At 36.9% G+C, this 18,820-nt stretch overlaps 1 protein-coding gene across 7 annotated transcripts in view; it reads left to right on the top strand.

Moving 5' to 3' along the window:
• CD47 (CD47 molecule) overlaps positions 1 to 18,820 on the top strand; it is a 45,257-nt gene that overhangs the window by 10,656 nt on the left and 15,781 nt on the right. For all 7 annotated transcript variants that reach the window (XR_003610483.2, XR_003610482.2, XM_028110603.2 and 4 more), the window contains exons 2-3: positions 1,189 to 1,536; positions 10,366 to 10,455. Coding sequence is in view for 5 of the 7 variants with exons in the window: in XM_028110603.2 (XP_027966404.1) it covers positions 1,189 to 1,536; positions 10,366 to 10,455 (438 nt within the window). In the remaining 2 variants the exon portion in view is untranslated. The remainder of the gene's footprint in view (positions 1 to 1,188; positions 1,537 to 10,365; positions 10,456 to 18,820) is intronic.

The following is an 18,820-nucleotide window of genomic DNA, read 5'->3' as shown; positions in this document are numbered from 1 at the left end:
TACTATTTTTTTCTATATGTATCTATGATTAAATTTAATTTATAAATTAGGCACAGTAAGAGATTAACAACAATAACTAATAATAGAACAATTATAACAATGTGCTATAATAAAATTTATGTGAATGTGGTCTCTCTCAAATATCTTATTGTACTATACTTACCCTTCTTCTGATGATGATGTGAGATGATAAAATGCTTACATGGTGAGATGAAGGATGTAGGCAAGGTGCTGTGACCTAGAGTTAGGCTACTTATGGATTGTCTGACCATGTGTCAGAAGGAAGATAATCTGCTTCCAGACTGTGGTTGACCACAGGTAACGGAAACCAAAGAAAGCATAGCCATGGATAAGAGAGGACTAGTAAATATCCTATTTATTAGCAGTACCCGCTCTTGGTATTAACTTGTTTCTTAGCTTTTTTTTTTTGAGCGGTTTATGGTTTCTAGGAGGAAGAATACCTGTAATATATATTTGGAAATGGTTGTTCCATAGTTTCAGTGAAATATAGGGGTGGGAAAATGCCTTTCTATTGTATATAAACCTTCCTAATACTTACATACAAAATGACTGTTGCTGGCTGTATTTTGCAATGGGAAAATAGCCACAGAGAATGTTTTTTCTTCTTAGCATTCTAAGACTTTCCATCCTTGTGGAGAGATGTGATGTGATTCATTTGGTTTACTTTTTTGTATTAAAGTAGACCCCGTCATCTTTTTTGGAAATGCAACATAAGGATAAACTTCCTATCAGTTTAGCAAGTTCTATTTGGAGGAAGTATATACTGAATATAATATTTGGTTTGATTTTCTGTTCAAAATTTTTCCATGGTTAGGACACTATTTTTCTACATCAGTCAGTAGGCAGTAATGATTACTTCAAAGCTCCAAAGCCAGATCGTACACCTGCATGTTCCAGCGGGGTTGCTGCATTTATTCCCAAGATGTATGTTAATGTATACTTTGTATTACTGAGATTGAGTAAGTAAAAGTTACAATGTTGTCTACCAGCTATGCACATTAATATTAAAATAATTTGGATTTTTTTCATCTTGCCTGTCTTCTCTGTGGTTGCACTGTTTGCTTAAATGAACAAGTGAAACATTGCTTTTTATCTTAAGGATTTGTAACAATTTTTGAAGTATAGAATTCTATAATGAAATGAAACAATTTTCTTTTTCTTTTTCAGGTTCAGCTCAGCTAATATTTAACATAACCAAATCTGTAGAATACACTGCTTGCAATGAAAGTGTTACCATCCCATGCTTTGTTAATAATGTGGAGGCAACAAACATTAATGAAATGTATGTAAAGTGGAAATTAAAAGGAAAAGACATTTTCACCTTTAATGGAGCTCTACAAAAGACCACTCATGGAGATAAGTTTAAGAGTACAAAAATCGTACCACAAAAATTACTAACTGGCATTGCCTCTTTGGAGATGGATAAGGAAGAAGCTGTTGTAGGAAACTACACTTGTGAAGTAACTGAATTAAGCAGAGAAGGCGAAACCGTCATAGAACTAAAATACCGAATTGGTAAGATTTCTATAAAAGCTTCCCATTTATTTGTCGTGTAGCATCCTGACCCTGTTAGAAATGGGGCAGAATGGGCCTAGGTACTCCTATTAATAATAAATGTTGATGTAATGTTTAACAGCTTTAAGATCATGAGTTTTATATTATTTGTTCTTCTACTTTTCCGAGTAAAACCCCTTTGTTGTTGGCTAATTTGTATATTGTGTGGTTCTCAAACTTTTGGTCCAAGGACTGTTCTGTTTGGGTGAGCAGTCCTGAGGTCATCTACTCTGTATTTCTGTTTGCTGCCATCAAAAGTACTTTCTTTCATGTGATTAATTTTCCAGTCTCTTTCCAATTATTTGGCCTTTTTTTTAAAAAAGATTTTATTTATTTGAGAGAGAGAGAGAGAATGAGAGATAGAGAGCACGAGAGGGAAGAGGGTCAGAGGGAGAAGCAGACTCCCTGCCGAGCAGGGAGCCCGATGTGGGACTCGATCCTGGGACTCCAGGATCATGACCTGAGCCGAAGGCAGTCGCTTAACCAACTGAGCCACCCAGGCGCCCTGGCCTTTTTTTTTTTTTTTTTAACCTTACACTTTGATCAAGGGTTGACAAGGCCTGGCCATGTCCCCTATGCAGAGAATTGATTAGAAGGAGAATCAGGAGATTAAAAAATCAGGTTATCATGGATGAGTCCTTGAGGTTTCCTGTGCTTAGCTTTGCTTTGGTATTTTTTTTACTGGCCAAGATTTAGAAGAACTAGAGATCCAATAAAGTGTATCTGAATTCAGCCTTGATTATAGCACCATGATTCTGCTTTTTCTTCACAAACTTGGCTTGGTGAGTTGTATAAAGCAGTAGTTAGCTGAAGTAAACAGCCTGGTTTCTTTTCTATTCTTTCTCAGCCAGCTGATTTCTTCAACTACATACAAGTGCGTTATGACTCTCTGTTTTGAAATATGTTTACAATCACTAGACATACAATCGCTGATTTTAGGATTAGACCATGCTTTGAGAACCTCTGCTTTAGATGGGATTAGAACAATTCAATTGTATCAACTCTTTACCTTCTATTCTTCTAGTGTTCGTGGTTATAAAATGTCTGTTACCAGATTGAGAGTGGGCTGTTTAGTTTGATGGAGCATTTTGACATGGTTTAGGATTAGGAAATCAGGAGATCTGAATTCTGTCCCCTATTCTGCAACTTAATCATTTGCCTGTATGATCTTGAGAAGTTTCTTGTCTTGAGTCCAAGTTACCTTATCTCTGGGATGGGGATGAAAATAGATCCCTGCTTTTATGTGTCCTACAGTATAATGAGCATCAACTGAGATCTCTTGTGTGTAAGTTCTGTGTCAGCCAGAGTGCTTTGCAAATGTTGATTGTGTTCCTGGGATCTTTATTTTATGAAGTAAGATAACAAGTTGTTGAAGCTGGCCTGGGATATTGTGAGAGGGATTTCTGTACAGTGAGGAATGGGCAGGAGGTAGCTTAGAGCAGATTGGCAGAATTTGGAAGGTGTTTCTGCTAGAAAATCTCTTACATTGTAACTTTATAAATTGATATTTATTTGGACTAAGGAGCTTTTAAAGAAAATGTATGCCTTTCAGCAGGGTCTAATCATTCAGATACAGCGACTGGAATTAGATAATCTACTACCTAGCTGAAATTTTTCTGAAGGAATGTATACTTTTGTGGGAATGGAAAAATAAGACCAGGGGAAGCAGTAATTTTGGAGTGTAGTGTCAGTCACTGAGAGGCAAACTGTTAAACTCTAGATATGAAATTTGAAAGGCTTGACAATGGAATGAAGGTAGATGGGGAAGAGATACCAATATCTGAGATGAAGACAAAGTTTATAATTTTATAAAAGTGTAATTATTTTATCTTTGTTTTCAAAGTAGTACCCTGTAAAAAAATTAGTTGTACTTACCTTTCGGGCCATTAAAATGAGAAGGTATTGTTTTGTTGCAGAGAATGTAGAAAACTCTACCAGAGGTCTCAGACATTTGACTTTGCACCCAGTTTTATTTTTTGAAATAATTAAAGGTTCATAGGAAATTGCAAAGATAGAACAGAAAGGTACTATCTACTCTTTGCCCAGTTTCCCCCAGTGATTACTTTTTATGTCACTGTAGTAAAATATCAAAACCAGCAAGTTCACAATGGAACAATGTATGTATATTTCTTGGTCATTTTATCACATGTATATATTTAAGTAACCACTACCACAATCAAGATACAGAACTACTACTCCATTGATACAAAGATCTCCCTCATGCAGCCTCTTTATAGTCACCTCCCCCACCCAACTACCCCCAGCTTGGCAAGCATTAATATGGTTTCTGTGGCTGTGATTTTGTCATTTCAATAATGTTGTATAGGTGGAATCATACAGTATTTTGAGATTGGCTTTTTTCAGTCAGCACAGTGCCCTTGAGAACTATACAAGTTGTTGCTTGTATCAATAGTTCATTCTCTCTCTGTGTGTCTCTGTTTGTCTCGCTCTCTTGGCTAAGTAGTAGTATTCCATGGTATGGATATATCATAGCTTGTTTAACCATTCACCTATTGTAGGACATTTTGGTTGTTTCTAGCTTTTGGCTTTTACAAATGAAGCTGCTATGAACAATTGTGTACAGGTTTCTCTGTGGACATAGTCTTCTTCATTTCTCTGGATAAATGGCCAGAAGTATGACTACTGGGTTATGCTTAGTTTTTAAAGAAACTGCCAAACTGTTTTCCAAAAATTTTTTTTTTCATTTTACATTCTTAACAGGATATGAGCGATCCAGTTTCCCCACATCCTTGCCAGCATCTGGTGGTGTCTCTGTTTTATACTCATTTTTTGACTGAAGAAAGAAAGAAACCTCTTCTGCTCAGAAATGTTAATTTGGGGCAGGACTCTTACTGTGGAATGCAAAGTTACTGTAGTAGAGATACATACCCATCATGTGGACTTTGGGGATTTAGGCGGTAGAAACCATTTTTACTATGTTGTGCTTTTTTGCAAATGTAGGCATAAAGGAGGAATAGAAATTACTTAATAGAGAATTCTACTTAGTGGAATGTGGAGTAATAGTGACCATTTGTGTTCTTTTTTTGAGCACTAAGATGGAATATGTACAAGCACTATATATGAATTAGAGTTTTATATGCCTCCGGTGTCTGTGTATAGTATCGTACCATGCAAGGAGCACAGGACTTGAATTTAGAAAGCTTTTTCTATACTTTACCACTTTCTAGTTTAAGAAGACTTATTTCAGAAACTCAACCTCTGTGTGGTCCTCAGTTTTATCTGTAAAATGGGGATACCATTTCCATGACAGAATTGTTTGAGATGTATGTTAAGTTAATATCTCTCTTTCTTAAAAAGATTTATTGAGTACCTGCCATGTGCCAGGCACTGTGCTAGACACTACGGATTCAGCGATGACTAAGACATGATCCCTATTTTGAAGGAAATGATAGCAGTATAAATAAGAACAGTAAAATAACCTAACATTTATTTGAGCACATACAATATACTTCATGTATGTTGTATCCTGTGATCTTCTCAAGAACTCTAGGAGATAGACATGGGTCTTGCCATTTAACATTTGAGGAAACAGGTTAGATTTAAACTACTTGTTCAAGATTTGAGTCACAGCCAGGATTTTAACCTAGATCTATCTTCAAAACCCAAGATTTTTACCACCATGCTACATGGTTTCTTTCAAAACACCTTGTAAATGACTAAATACTAAATGTAAATAATAGTTATAAAATTTGCCATTAATATCTGTATCGATATTATTAATAATACAAAAACGTGGAGGCTTAAAATTTTACATTTCTCCAAGTAAGTTATTAAGGTTTTGTTTTAAAAAAGTAAGTTCAGATTCAGTAGAGTTGCCATTTCCATCATTGTCAACATGATATACATTATGCTCATGATGTTGGCATGAGGGCATTGCAAGATCCTTGCAATAGTTCTCTAGTGCTGTGTAACAAATAACAAATGTACTGGCTTAAAAACAGTACCCATTTATTAGCTCACAGTTCTGTAGGCTACAGTTCTGGTCATGGTGTAACTAGGTTCTCCACAAGAAGTCTTACGAGGCTAAAATCAAGGTGTCGGCCAGGCTGTGTTCTCATATGGAGTTCAGGGTCCTGTTCCAAGCTTACATGATTGTGGTAGAATTCAATTCCTTGTGATTATGAGATGGAGGTCCCCGTTTCTTTGCTGGATGTCCACTAGGGGCTCCTCTCAGCTCCTGGAGGTTGCTTCATTCCTTGCCACATGGCCTCTTCCATATGTAAACTCAGCCGAGAAGATCCTTCCTCCTGTAGAATCCCTCTCACATATTGAATTCTTTTCCAGGAAGACCACAGGCCCTTTTAAGGGCTCATTTGATTAGACCAGCCCCCTCTCTCCCATAGGCAATTGCTCTTTTGTGAAGCCAACAGGTTGGGCACCTTAATCACACCATCAAAATCCCTTTTGACGTATGACACAACATAATCATGGGAATGAAGTCCATCATATTCACTGTCCCATCCCTTCTTCAAGGGGGAAGGAATTACAAAAGGCTGATTGCAGGGAGCAGGGATTTGGGGAGCCACCTTAGATTTCTGGGTTATGTAAGTAATCAGGGACTGTAGCCTCGCCAAGTCAACAACTCAAAAAAGTCATCACAATCCTGAAACATCAAGTAAAAATTTGGCTTGAATTTTAGTGTTGTAAATTTTATCGTGATCTTCTTTTGTAGAAACTGGTGTTTGTAAAGGTTTACCATGTATATATTTGAAGGAAAGGCACACTTACACTGATTAAAGTGATCTTTTCACTTTTTCCAGTTATCCCATTTTGGATGGGATAGGTGATAAAGGAAAAGGTGACAGTGATAAAGGAAAGAAGTATTGGGTTTTTATAACACTTAGGCTGGGAAGAAGAATTTAAACACTCATTCATAGACCATACCCTCTTAATATCATTTCTTTGCTTTTCCACTAATGAGTTCATCTTCCTGAGAGCCACACTACCTGAACAGGAATTGGGAAAGAAAAATGGGCAGAGTTGTCAGCCATAGCTTGAATGGAATAGCATTGCCTTTGGATTATCTTTCTTATTCCTAAAGTGGAAAAATATCTGATATTGTTCTTAGTCCATTTTAAGCTTATTTTCTTAGTGCCATAGAAGGCACTAAGAAAAATTTGAGAAGGACCTTAGAGAAGTATCTTGTCTCTTTTCTCCCATTGAGGAACAAAAGTTAAAGTCATCTGACAATAGTACCAAAACAAATCAATAGCTTAATGGACATATAAGTGGTTTTATATAAAACATGGGCTTTTTTCCCCCCAGCATCTCATTTGGTTCTTGAATGTCCAATGTGGTGATCCTCAGACTCTCCATCTTAACAAATTAGAGAGAAGTAACACATTCATGTCAGTGAGAAGAGATAAATTATGGCAGAGGTGTGCAGCAGTGATTTTGAACTGAGAGAATGACAGAACACCCCCTCCATACATGTGTGCATGCTCACACACACACACGCATTTACTATGGAGAAAATATTAGAATCTTGGGGTGAGTCTGAGAGGGGAGTGTATGTGAAGTGTGAATAAACCTTCTGATGAGTTTCAATTAAGAATCACTTAGACGATGGTATTTTTTGTTTTATAGTCCCACCTTCTGTATGTCACTGAAATGTCCCTTACACTTCTTTTTTCCACAGAGAGGCTTGGACTCCTCCACTAATCATTTAGTCTCTCACCGTCTAATTCATGAATTACTTCTGTCACGCCCTAGGAAGTTATCATTCAGCCTTCTTACCTGAACACTTGACATGAGGAAACTCTCTTACTTCCCAAAGGATCTTGGTCTATTAGTAGGCAGTTCTAACTTAAGTCAGGCTAGAATTTGCAGTCCCTGTAATTTCTCACAAGGAGAGCTATGGTATTTCCCTCCCAAGCTGCTGCTTCTCTAAGATTGAAATCCCCAGTTCTTCCAGCCATTGCTAATGGTTTCAGGATCCCCCTTCTAGTCACCTTCCTTTGGAACAATTCCCTGTTAGGTCTTTAAATGTGATGAGTGGAAATGTACTCAAGACTGTGTTTGTGGGTCACACCTTGTCTTCCTGCCACTACCCAATTGCTGCAGCAACTTTCTGATCGATCCTGCTTCTGTAATCCATTCTCCACCTGGCTGGCAAAGATTTTAAATGAATCATGGTCATTTTTCTCCCCTGTTTGAAGCTTTCCAATCACTTTCCAATCATTGCTCTTACAATAAAATCTAAACTCTCATAACAAGCTATTAAGACCCAACATGATCTTTCTCCAGCAAGACTCTTCCCATCTCCTCTTGTATCACTAAATTCTAGCCACCATTTAGTTGCTTGAACTTGCTGTTCCTTTGGTGTCTCTTCTTCCCTGTCTTCATGTGGCTCAGATCCAGTTCCTCACCCCGGAGACCCCTCCTTACTACCCATAAAAATCTGGTCTTCAATTCCTCCTCCTCCTCGAGCTCATGGCCCCACCTGCCATGTTCCCTGTTGGGCCTTAAGTATCTAGAATACCCTATCCATGGTGTGATTTCAATAAATATTGTGGTCAGACACACCTTGTATTAATAGGTTTCTATCAATATATCCTGAGATTGTTTTGTTGCATAGGGAGGGAGGTCAGTGAAAGAACATTTCATTGTCAGCTCATCTTAAACACATACTGATTATGTTGATCCAATAATGGCTGTATTTTGAATGTAGAGCCCATGAGATTTGCTGTGGGACTGGGTGTGGGGTGTGAGAGAAACCAAGGAGTCAAGGATGACTCTAAGGTTTTTGGTCTGAGTAATTGGAGAAGTCAGCACTACCAAAATGGGGAAACCTGAGAAGGGGAGGTTTGGTGAAGTAGGTGGAGGGGTATCAGAAGTCCATTTGGGACATGAAAACTTCAGATACTTAAGATTCTTGGTTCATTATGTATCTTGGATACCAGCCCTTTATCCATAGGGAAGGGGGTAGAGGGATGGGGTAACCGGGTGATGGGTATTAAGGAGTGCAGATGTGGTGATGAGCATTGGGTGTTACACACAATTAATGAATCGTTGAACACTACATCAAAAACTAATGATGTACTATATGCTAGCTAATTGAACATAATAAAAAAATAAAAATGAAAAAAGATCTTTGCACTGTGCCTCAGTTTCCTCAGTATTAAGGAGGGGTTGATAATTCCTTATACAATAATCGTGAGGGTTTGAGGAGTTAATATAGACAACTCAAAACAAAATAATAGAGAAAATGGATAGGGAAAATAAATTGATTAGGAATAGTCATTAGGTCATAGAGCTTTTATCAAATTGGGCATTAGATGTGAAAACCTAAGCATAATTTACAAAATTTTTTCCTGGTAGGATTTTAGGCCAAATTAAAATAGGTTTTCTTTGGTGTAAGAAGATAGTCAGTAATACAGTTGGAAATTAAGGTATTGATTCAGAGTATCTGAAAAATCTGTCTCTTGCTAGAGATCTGCAAAAAATGAAACACAGTCTTCCATTCACTCACCGAACTATTTCATGACTATTAGAACCTTCAACAGCAAACCTATGGGGTCTCTACTATGTATAGGGCGAAATGCTAGATTCTGTAAAGGTAGTATCTCTAAGAATTTATAGTGTTATATTCTGTATATTGCGAAAATTTGCCAGGTTTTAATGTAAGGTTAATACAAGAAATGTATCGTTATGGTATGAAAGCCCACAAGGTTCTTCACATGCCAATACAGAATGGCAGAGCCCGGGAGGATTTCAATGAATAGGGTTGATTTCAGAGGAACCACCAGTGCTTGCTTTGGGCAATGTTTAGGAATGTTCTTCAAACAGTAAATTAATTCCCCATGTACAGGCAAACTTTGAAATGTCTTTGGTGCTTTTATTTGGCTTTATTGTTAAAAAAGAAATTTCACAGATAAAATCAGTGTCTTACGTGTTAAGATGAAATGAAACTTAATGTTCTAAAAGTTCTCAAATTATTTGAAGTCTTAATGTCACAGTTTCCTTCATGTAGACTGTGTGGCTCTGTTTTCACTGTCTAGGTAACATGTGACCCACTTAACAGAAACTTCCTTAATAACATTATAATCATTGTAGTGAAGGTTGACTATTTGGTACATAGCCAAGCTTTTGTTTTAAGCCGTTTTCTTTTTTCTTTTTTTTTTTAAGATTTTATTTATTTACTTGAGAGAGAGAGGAGGGGGAAAGCACAGATGGGGGGAGGGGAGAGGGAGAGGGAGAAGCAGACTCCCCGCTGAGCAGGGAGGCTGATGTGGGACTCGATCCCAGGACCCTGAGATCACAACCTGAGCAGAAGGCAGACGCTTAACCACCTGAGCCACCCAGGAGCCCTCATTTTAAGCCCTTTTCACGTAGTAGCTTTGTTAATAGTCACAATAGTCCTTCGAGGCATAGGTACTATGTTGTACTGGTTTGACAGTTGAGATCACTAAAGAACAGAGAGGTGTTAAGACTTTGTCCAAACTCACAAAGCTTATAATGTAGAGTTAGGTTTCAAGCCAGGCTTCGTGGCTGCAGAGCCCTGTTCTCAGCTCCTGTGCCATATTGTCTCCTTCCATAAATCATAGGTTAGGGAAAATGTGGAAAAAAAACACTTAAACTGGCTTCTTGTTTCATAAAATTTGCTGTATAAGTGAACTGTTTGTGTAATTTGTAATTATTTTAAGGCCACAGCTTTAATAAGTTATTTTTATTTTCCATCTTCACAATAAAAATATATTGTTGACCATTCATAGCAGGACTTAATGTGATTAGAGTAAATATTAATTGTGATTTTTGTTTTCTTCCCAGTTTCATGGTTTTCTCCAAATGAAAATATCCTCATTGTTATTTTCCCAATTTTGGCTGTACTTCTGTCTTGGGGACAGTTTGGTATTGTGAGTAAGTATTTATTTCTATTTTTTATTTATGTTTTAATGATGAAAACGTTATTTCTGGGAAGTAATATTAGTGAAATATTTTGTCTGAGTTGTATTAAGAAGTGTGATAATGTGATAAATAATAATATACAGTCTCAGTATTCTTGAAGTGTGTATTTTCCCCCACAGTTTGCTGCAGTTCATGTTTAATTCCTAAGGTTTTTTTTTTTTAAACTTCCTAAGAATGAATAGTGGGAATCCTAATAATAACAATACCTTAAACTCATACAGAGTATAGTTTTTTCAGAGCCTTTACACACATTATTTTGGCAAAGAGATGGTCACACCCCTACATTAGTGTTAGGGTAGGATATTGTACTTTTGAGCATTAAGACTGCCCTGTCTTTATTTTCCTAGTTTGCACTTGTCTGTGTACATGTGGTCATCCTAGGAAAAGCCACATTTGAACCATATTTTATCATCCTTACTATGATTCTGCAGCCTCTAAGGGAGTAGCCACGGATGAGTTGTGGGTTTTGATCATGTTTTGCTGTAATAGTCACGTGACCAAACTTCTCAGGGTAAATCTTGATGCTATTTCAGATTTAGCATCAACAATGTGGAATTGTCACTACTAGGTAAAAAGGTAATATATATTCTGGTTGATACTTACACTCAACCTTATTTCCCTACCAGTTTGGTAAAAGAAATTTACTAAATTGGTGAGGTTCTGAGGTGACAGTCTAAAACATTTAAACTTCTAACATGTAAAATTTATTCCTCATCTCCCTATCGTGCAATGAAATGGTCAGTCATTCAAGGCCAGTTAGCATTTATACAAGGTAAGGTGTGAATAATGCTGATCTCATTGATTTCACTCTGCAACCTTTAAAAAAGTGAAAGCTAGTAAAATGTTGTAGTGGATTGGCCTATTGTATATTTCATGAATTTTACTTTTACCCAGAAATCTGAAGTGATGAAAATGGAAGAGAGATGACTGATTATATATTCTGTGGTCTCTTCTCCATGTACGGCACTCTGGAAAATGCTTTGTGATTTCAAAGCTGTTCTCAACTTTTGTCTAAAAGCAAAGAAAGGGAAGAAAGGGCTGACAGTGACAACTGTCAAGATATTTCACAACTTTTATTTTCAAAAAAGTGTCTAGACTTCTTGTGGAAATTTTCTTAGAATTTTGGTAAGCCTTTTATATCACAAAAAAGACTGATAGAGCATCAAGACCTATTCAGTCTATCCTGATGTTAGGGAAAGCCTTTATCTTTATTGGCAGACTCAGGCCTTAAGCCCGTGTCATATGACTGAGGGAGAGAATAGCCTTTTTTTAAGATAATGAAATTATTTCACAGTAGTGTGATTTGTTGCCTTTGGATTGGTTGAAGTTTGCTGATTGTGGCATTATCGTTAGTGACATTATTTTTATTGAATGAACGAGGAGTCAGTCTGTTCTCTGTCAGCCATATTTTCACAAAATAAGCTTTACAAGCTTTCTCACTTAAAAAATAGTAAATTAGAGAGCAAAAACAAAAATCTGAAGCCTCCCAACCTAGAAATAAATTATTGGTGTATTCTAGTGGGTTTCCTCCTTCCCTTTCAGTTTTTTTCTGTGCATTTTTGTTATGTTTCTTAAAAAAAGAAAACCATAAATGGCCTCATGTAACTGATATATTTATACCCTGATTTCCCCCCCTTGTTTTCAAAATCTTTTTATAGCTGTCTGTGCTCTCATTTACTTAACTCTCATCTTGATGGATATTAAGGATGTTTCCAATTTTTTTTGATACTGTGGAAATGATTCTGCTAAAGATATGTAAGACTGGAAATGGCAGAGCTATTTTAAGGCTCTTGATACATACTGCCAAAGTGTTTTCTTGAAACTTTGTATCAATTACTACAGATGAAGATATCTGTTTTTTACCTCATAATCCTGACATAATTCTAAAATCTTTGCTAATAATTTGATGGGTGAAAAAAAATCTTGTTTTAATTTTCAGTTTGTATTAGGTTGAATGCTCTTTTTTATATTTATTCCACTGATCATATTTTAAAAAACATGCTTATGAAACAAAAAATATTTTGGTGGCAATTTTTTTTTAGGCTCTCCTTAGAACAAGTAAATGTTGGGGGGAATGTGGATGAGGGCCTATATGCTTGATTCACTCAGTCTGGACTCCCATTGAAAGGTGTTTATGATAAGAGTACCTACAAATTTGTGGAACCCTTGCTCTGTACAGTAGATGCTGAAAAGCACTGACCTCTGCAGTCACATTTCCAGCCCGCAGGAACTCGGTGGGGTTAGGTGTCATCGTTCTCGTTCCTATTTTGTAGATAAAAACGTGAGGCTCAGGTAGGTTAGGCAGTTTGCCCACAGTCCCCCAGTTCTTCTCTGGTGGTACTGGGATTTGAACCAGTGCTGTTTACCACTACAGTGTACTACCTCCCTGTCTTGGACTTATTTTGAGAACTTTTTTTTTTTTTCAGGGAGAGTTAACCTGTATCTGGTTACACATACTCAGTAGATGAAACTTACTGACAGAGCAGAATGTAGACCTACTTTAATTTATTCAACAAGTATGTATTGACAGGGTGCCTACTGATTGTTAGGCATGGGCGTAGAGGCCTGAGATGTGGAAATGAAATGCATGTTGCTCCTGGCTTTGTAGCATGCACTTTTCAGTTGAGGAAACATGTAAGTGTGCATGTTCTGTGCCTTCTGTCCCATTTTTGGGCGAGTCATGGATCTGAGTCTACCTTTTTTTGGGTACCCTTTCTTGTGGGTGGCTCAGTCGGTTAAGCGGCTGCCTTCGGCTCAGGTCATAATCCCAGGGTCCTGGGATCGAGCCCCGCATCGGGCTCCCTGCTCGGCGGGGAGCCTGCTTCTCCCTCTCCCTTTGCCTGCCTCTCTGCCTACTTGTTCTCTCTCTCTCTGCCAAATAAATAAATAAAACCTTTAAAAAAAAAAAAAGGCCTCCTGTTTATGGCCTGGGGGTTCACCAAACAGGAGAGCCCCACTGTTTTCCACTTGCCATTTGGTTATGTATTTTTTAGAGTGTGGTTATCATATAGTCCCTGAGTTATTAATAGTAACTCAGACCCATGACTTTCACTTTCTGGATTTCTAGTTGTCCTTAACTGTTTCAGGTTACCGTTTATGGTCTGTATTTGATCACAGGAGGTTTTCCACAGTGGCTTTTCTAGTTCTGTATGTCAGTCTTTTGGTAGTCCAAGATTCAACTTGGACTTTCCATAGGCTAAATGTGTAGTAAAGAACAGGTTGTGCCTTCATTTTTAGGGGAAAGAGTTACTTTCTACCAGAAATGTATCTTGAACTGTATCTCAGGATGCCACTGATCCTACTGAGGAAGAAGCCTGAGAAGACTTTTAAACTCCTGAAGCCAAGCCAGGACTTGGTGAGCCCTAGACCATGTTTTGAAGACAAAGGTTTCTTACAGGGAAATGTTCCTAAACATCTTTGCCTTTATCTTTAACTTACAAACTTTTAAGCAGAATCTTAATGCTTAGCAAACAGCTCAAAGATAACTATAATCAAACACTGAGTCTTAACCAAAGTCACAGATCTCCAGAAGTATTACATTTTGGGCACTTGCTTTTTGTTCTGAAAATTATACCAACTCACAGTTTCCCATGCCAATGATACTTAAGTTACTGACTGATTTCCAGATTCTTCCTTTGTCTTTGGTGTAGTATACCAGGTAATTTCTGTCATTAAGATGTTTGATAAATGATTTCAAGTGTTGCTCACCAAGATCTCTAGTTCCTATAGGGTTAAGGTTCAGTTCCATACCAGGGACTACAACATTCTGAAATTCTTTGAGTCAGGCATATCTATTTTACTTTTCCTTCCTTTGAACTTGTCTTTACACAAAGCTGTGAGACCATAAACATGACCAAATGAGCTGAAACTCTGCAAAGCAATCTAAAATAAATGCAAAAAAATTACTGTTGCTCCATGACCTTTAAAATTTTTGTCAAAACATTAAAAACCCTCTTACTGTCAGTAATAACACTATTAGGAAATGGGGAAAAGTAAAACTATTTAGTACATGGTAAATTGAAACATTAGAAACACTGAGAATTGAAGTGTTCCATCAAGAGTAGTTTGAACGGTGCTTGCCTCCTTCTTGTTATATAACTTTGAATACAGAGCAAGCATCTTTTTTTATGCCTCAGTGAATTGTCATACTCCTTTTAAGGTTTGGATCAGCTTCCAACATTTTATCCTTTGCATTTATAGTGTTATACAATATCTCCAAGAATTTCTTTTATGTGGAGTTTTTTGCCAGAGTCACCACTTCTGGGACATCTGCATTCCTTTTGTCACAACCTACTCACTGTCCTGATTTATGCGAATAAGTTCACTTTTACTGAGTTTCTCTGACTGTATATCTAGAGTTTCTTGAATGGCAGTAGTGTTGACATTCCCACAGTCAGTTATTTTGTGATGTCATTTACATTTTATTTGAATCTCACTTCCAACATTATTACTTTATATTTCTTTATTCTTTCATTTTTGCTGCCCTGCTTCCTCCTTTGATAATCCATCGTAAAATATCACATTGATTTATTACTGGGAGACAAGGAAGTTACACAACACACATGCTCTGCTGTCTGTGCATGAACTGAGTAACAGGTGTTCAGTGAGTAGTCACCAACGGTCTTTGAAAGAAGTGACATGATTGGTCACTGATCCTGATACACACCTGATATTAACAGGGTGATTTGTGGAGTAAAGAGATAGCAGTGAAGTTTGCACTTCATCCAAGTACTTAGTTAATATATTGTGGTATTGTGGTAGCTGAAATTTGTACTGTAATTTGGGGGCATTTGTGTTATTTAACTAAACCATGGTAACTGAAATTCACGAATATTGGAAGTGGACCAAGCAAGGACTGCTGTCATTTATTTCAAATTCATGCATTCTAGGCATCCTTCATGTCGTTTTCTAACTTTTCTAATCCTTTCTCAAGGTTATTCCACAAAGATTTTGGTTATTGCTCAGAGGCATTTGGTTTTATGTTCATGTGGAAATCATTGTTAGGAAATTCAAGGAAAAAAGTCCTCACAACAGCTTTGAAATCCTAGTAAGTCCTTGAATCCAATTTTTAGGACTACCGTATAAATACTGAAAGTAATTAGACCATGAGCACACATAAAAAGAATGTAATGGGACAGGGAATTTCTTTGTAGATTAGAAAAATCATTCTGAAGAAATGAGGACATATACTAACTTGCACTAGGAAAGTTCTACCCAGGAAGGTAAAAATACCATCACAATAAGTAATATTACAAAGAATCATTCTGTGACCTGGTTGATGGATTCTATTAATAGGACTTTGTTATTAAGTTTACTCTGAATTCTGTTCAGTAATCTTGAACTTCCAGTGCTTTCCCTTGGTCCTTGCCACATAATTATCACAGTTCTGTTATTAAGAATGTTTTTATGCCCTGGTGTTACTGTAGGAGGAACTGAACAAAACTAGAGTTCAGCGGTGTACGCTTGTAGAAATGCAGTTGTTATTCCTTCGACACTTTCCAAATGCAAGCGTCCCAACTTCCTGCATACATTCTGAAGTTATGGCACCATCCACAAGACCAGGGAACATTTGGAACCAAGAAAAGGAAGTTAGCATGTTGGACATCATCTTCTTTAATCTTCTGCATTCAGAGTACTTACTGCATAGCGCCTGGGCTTTTTTATTTCTGGGTCCTATAGACCAGGCATGTGTCAGTATTCATGTTTACAAAGTTGTTTCATCAAAGCCAGTTGGATAGTGTATGGAGTTTATTGTAAGAGTCTTTTACTTGCCTCTTGGCAAGTAATCGGTTTATAATTGGCATTAATGTTCCTTTTTCTCCAGCACCAGATTTACAAAGCCTTCAGTGTTTTTTTTTTAATGAGTATGTTAAATATTCATAAAACAGTAATTTAAATTTAGTTTAAATTTAATTTAAAATTTAAAATTAAATTTAAATTAAAAATTTTGAAATTGTGCTTTCACTTTAAAAGTGATCAGATGTGCTTTATCCTGATTCAAAGACAATGTTGATTAGCAACTTAACAGATACCAAAGAGATCCTACAGCTACTCTCCTAGAGTTGTCAGAAAATCGCACTATAATAATGAAATCAAACACATCTCCCTTTATGATTTATTCTTAATCTAGTATGCATTACCCTTCACTGGTTAGCCTTCTTATCTGACCACCAACTCACTAATCAGTCAGTAAGGGATCATCTAAATGTCATGTCTTTAAGCAGATATTGAATTCATAGATTTTTGGGTTTTGTTGGTTAGATAGACTTGAGGTCTGTGTAGACCTATATGGGCATATTGAATCCCATCCTGGGAGTATCATGGAAACTAAGGTGGTAGATTTTATTTGATCTCCAGGTTGATCTGGTAATTTCACTAGAAATTTATCAACTACAACCTACATTTTGTCTTGTATGTCCTTTATATCAGTTACAAGGAGACAAAACCTAAACGGAGTATCTATAACATTAGCTGTTTCTTCAGGTGGCTAGAGGGACATGTCATGTTTTATTCACATGAATTTGAAGATTAAATACATGAAGGGGCTTTTTTAGGCTAAATTAGACCCATACCTTTTATTTATTGAATTGGGAAAGAAGATCAGGGAGTAACATTCCATCCTTACTCCTGCTCCTTCCCAACACACACACACACACACACACACACATATGAATATAAGGGCCTTGAGGCAGGAGTATTTGGATTTGGCTATTTTGTTCAATGCCAGCATTTAGAGTAGTGATTATCACATAGTAGGTGCATAATCAATTATTGTTGCATAAACTTCTACCTGTACTTGATTTGTGTGATTTGGGCTAATAAAAGGGCCTGCTACATTGTAGGTGCATAGTAAATATTTCTAAAACAAATGAATTAATCAACCTAGCTCATTTCTGAGAAGTAGCTTGCTGTATTTAATTATTTTATAGAAGGTGTAAAAGGGGAAAATTTTAGAATTTCTAATTTATTGTCAAAAATGTGATAGTTTCCCATCTATATGGTATTCCTTTGTGGCAGCATTAGGGTTATAAGTTTGTGTTAAAAATATACATACAACACCAAATGCTGATGAGGATGTAGAGCCACAGGAACTCTCATACATTGCTGGTGGGAATGCAAAATGGTACAGCTACTTTGGAAGACAGTTTGGCAATTTCTTACAAAACTAAATACATTCTTTCCATATGACCTGGCATTGTGCTCCTTGGTATTTATCCAAATGGAGTTGAAAACTTATGTCCATACAGAAACCTGCACACAGATATTTATAGCAGCTTTACTGTTCTACAGTAGGTGAATGGATAAATTGTGGTACATCCATGCAATGGACTATTATTCAGCAATAAAAATAAATGAACTGTCAAGCCATGAAAAGGCATGGAGGAGACTTAAATACATATTAAAAGAAGTCAATCTGAAAGGGCTACATACTGTATGATTCCAACTATATGACATTCTGGAGAAGGCAGACCTGTGGGGACAAAAAAATATCAGTGATTGTCAGAGGTAAGGGTGGAGGAGAGATGAACAGGTAGAGCACAGAGGATTTTTAGGGCAGTGAAAATACACTCTATGGTATCATAATGATGGATGAGCGTCATACATTTATCCAAAGCATACAACATGAAGGGTGAACCCTAAGGTAAACTAGGGATTTTGGATGATTATGATGTGTCAGTGTAGGCTCATCCTTGGTAGAAAATGTACTGTTTTGGTGAGTGATGGTAATAATGGGGAAAGCTATGTATGTGTGGGGATAGGGGATATAACGGAATTCTCTGTACCTCTCTCAGTTTTGTCATAAAACTAAAACTACACTAAAAAAATGAAGTCTTAAAAAAGTATAAATAGTGTTATTGCTCATACTTTATTTGCATATTGATTTCAGTACTTTTGACTGAAGATAATTTTTCTTTCTTTTTTTTGCTGAGGAAAATCCTTTAAAGCATGCTGATTTTTATTTATTTATTTTTATTATTTGTTTATTTAAAAATTCTTTTTAGAGTGAGTGTGCATGAGCAGGGGGTGGAGGCAGAAGGAGAGGGAGAGAATCTTAAGCAGACTCCACACTGAGCATGGAGCCCAACGCCAGGCTTGATCTCACTACCCTGAGATCATGACCTGATCCGAAATCAGGAGTCGACGCTTAACCAACTGAGGCATCCAGGCACCCCAAAGCGTGTGTAGATTGTCTTGCCAAACAGCAGGGGAGTTTGATAAGAGCCTGCAGTTAAGGTGTTATATTATCTTTATCTTAATGCTAAGTGTTTAGGAAATTACTTGAATTTATTTTGTTACATTTAAAGTTTTGATAGGT

The sequence above is a fragment of the Eumetopias jubatus genome, unplaced genomic scaffold, assembly GCF_037043125.1.
Source record: "Eumetopias jubatus isolate StellerSeaLion01/CBP00866 unplaced genomic scaffold, mEumJub1_p1.0 scaffold_1, whole genome shotgun sequence".
Taxonomy (NCBI): Eukaryota; Metazoa; Chordata; class Mammalia; order Carnivora; family Otariidae; genus Eumetopias; species Eumetopias jubatus.
The sequence above is the reverse complement of the archived record's forward strand: the minus strand, read 5'-3'. Positions and strand labels throughout refer to the sequence as shown.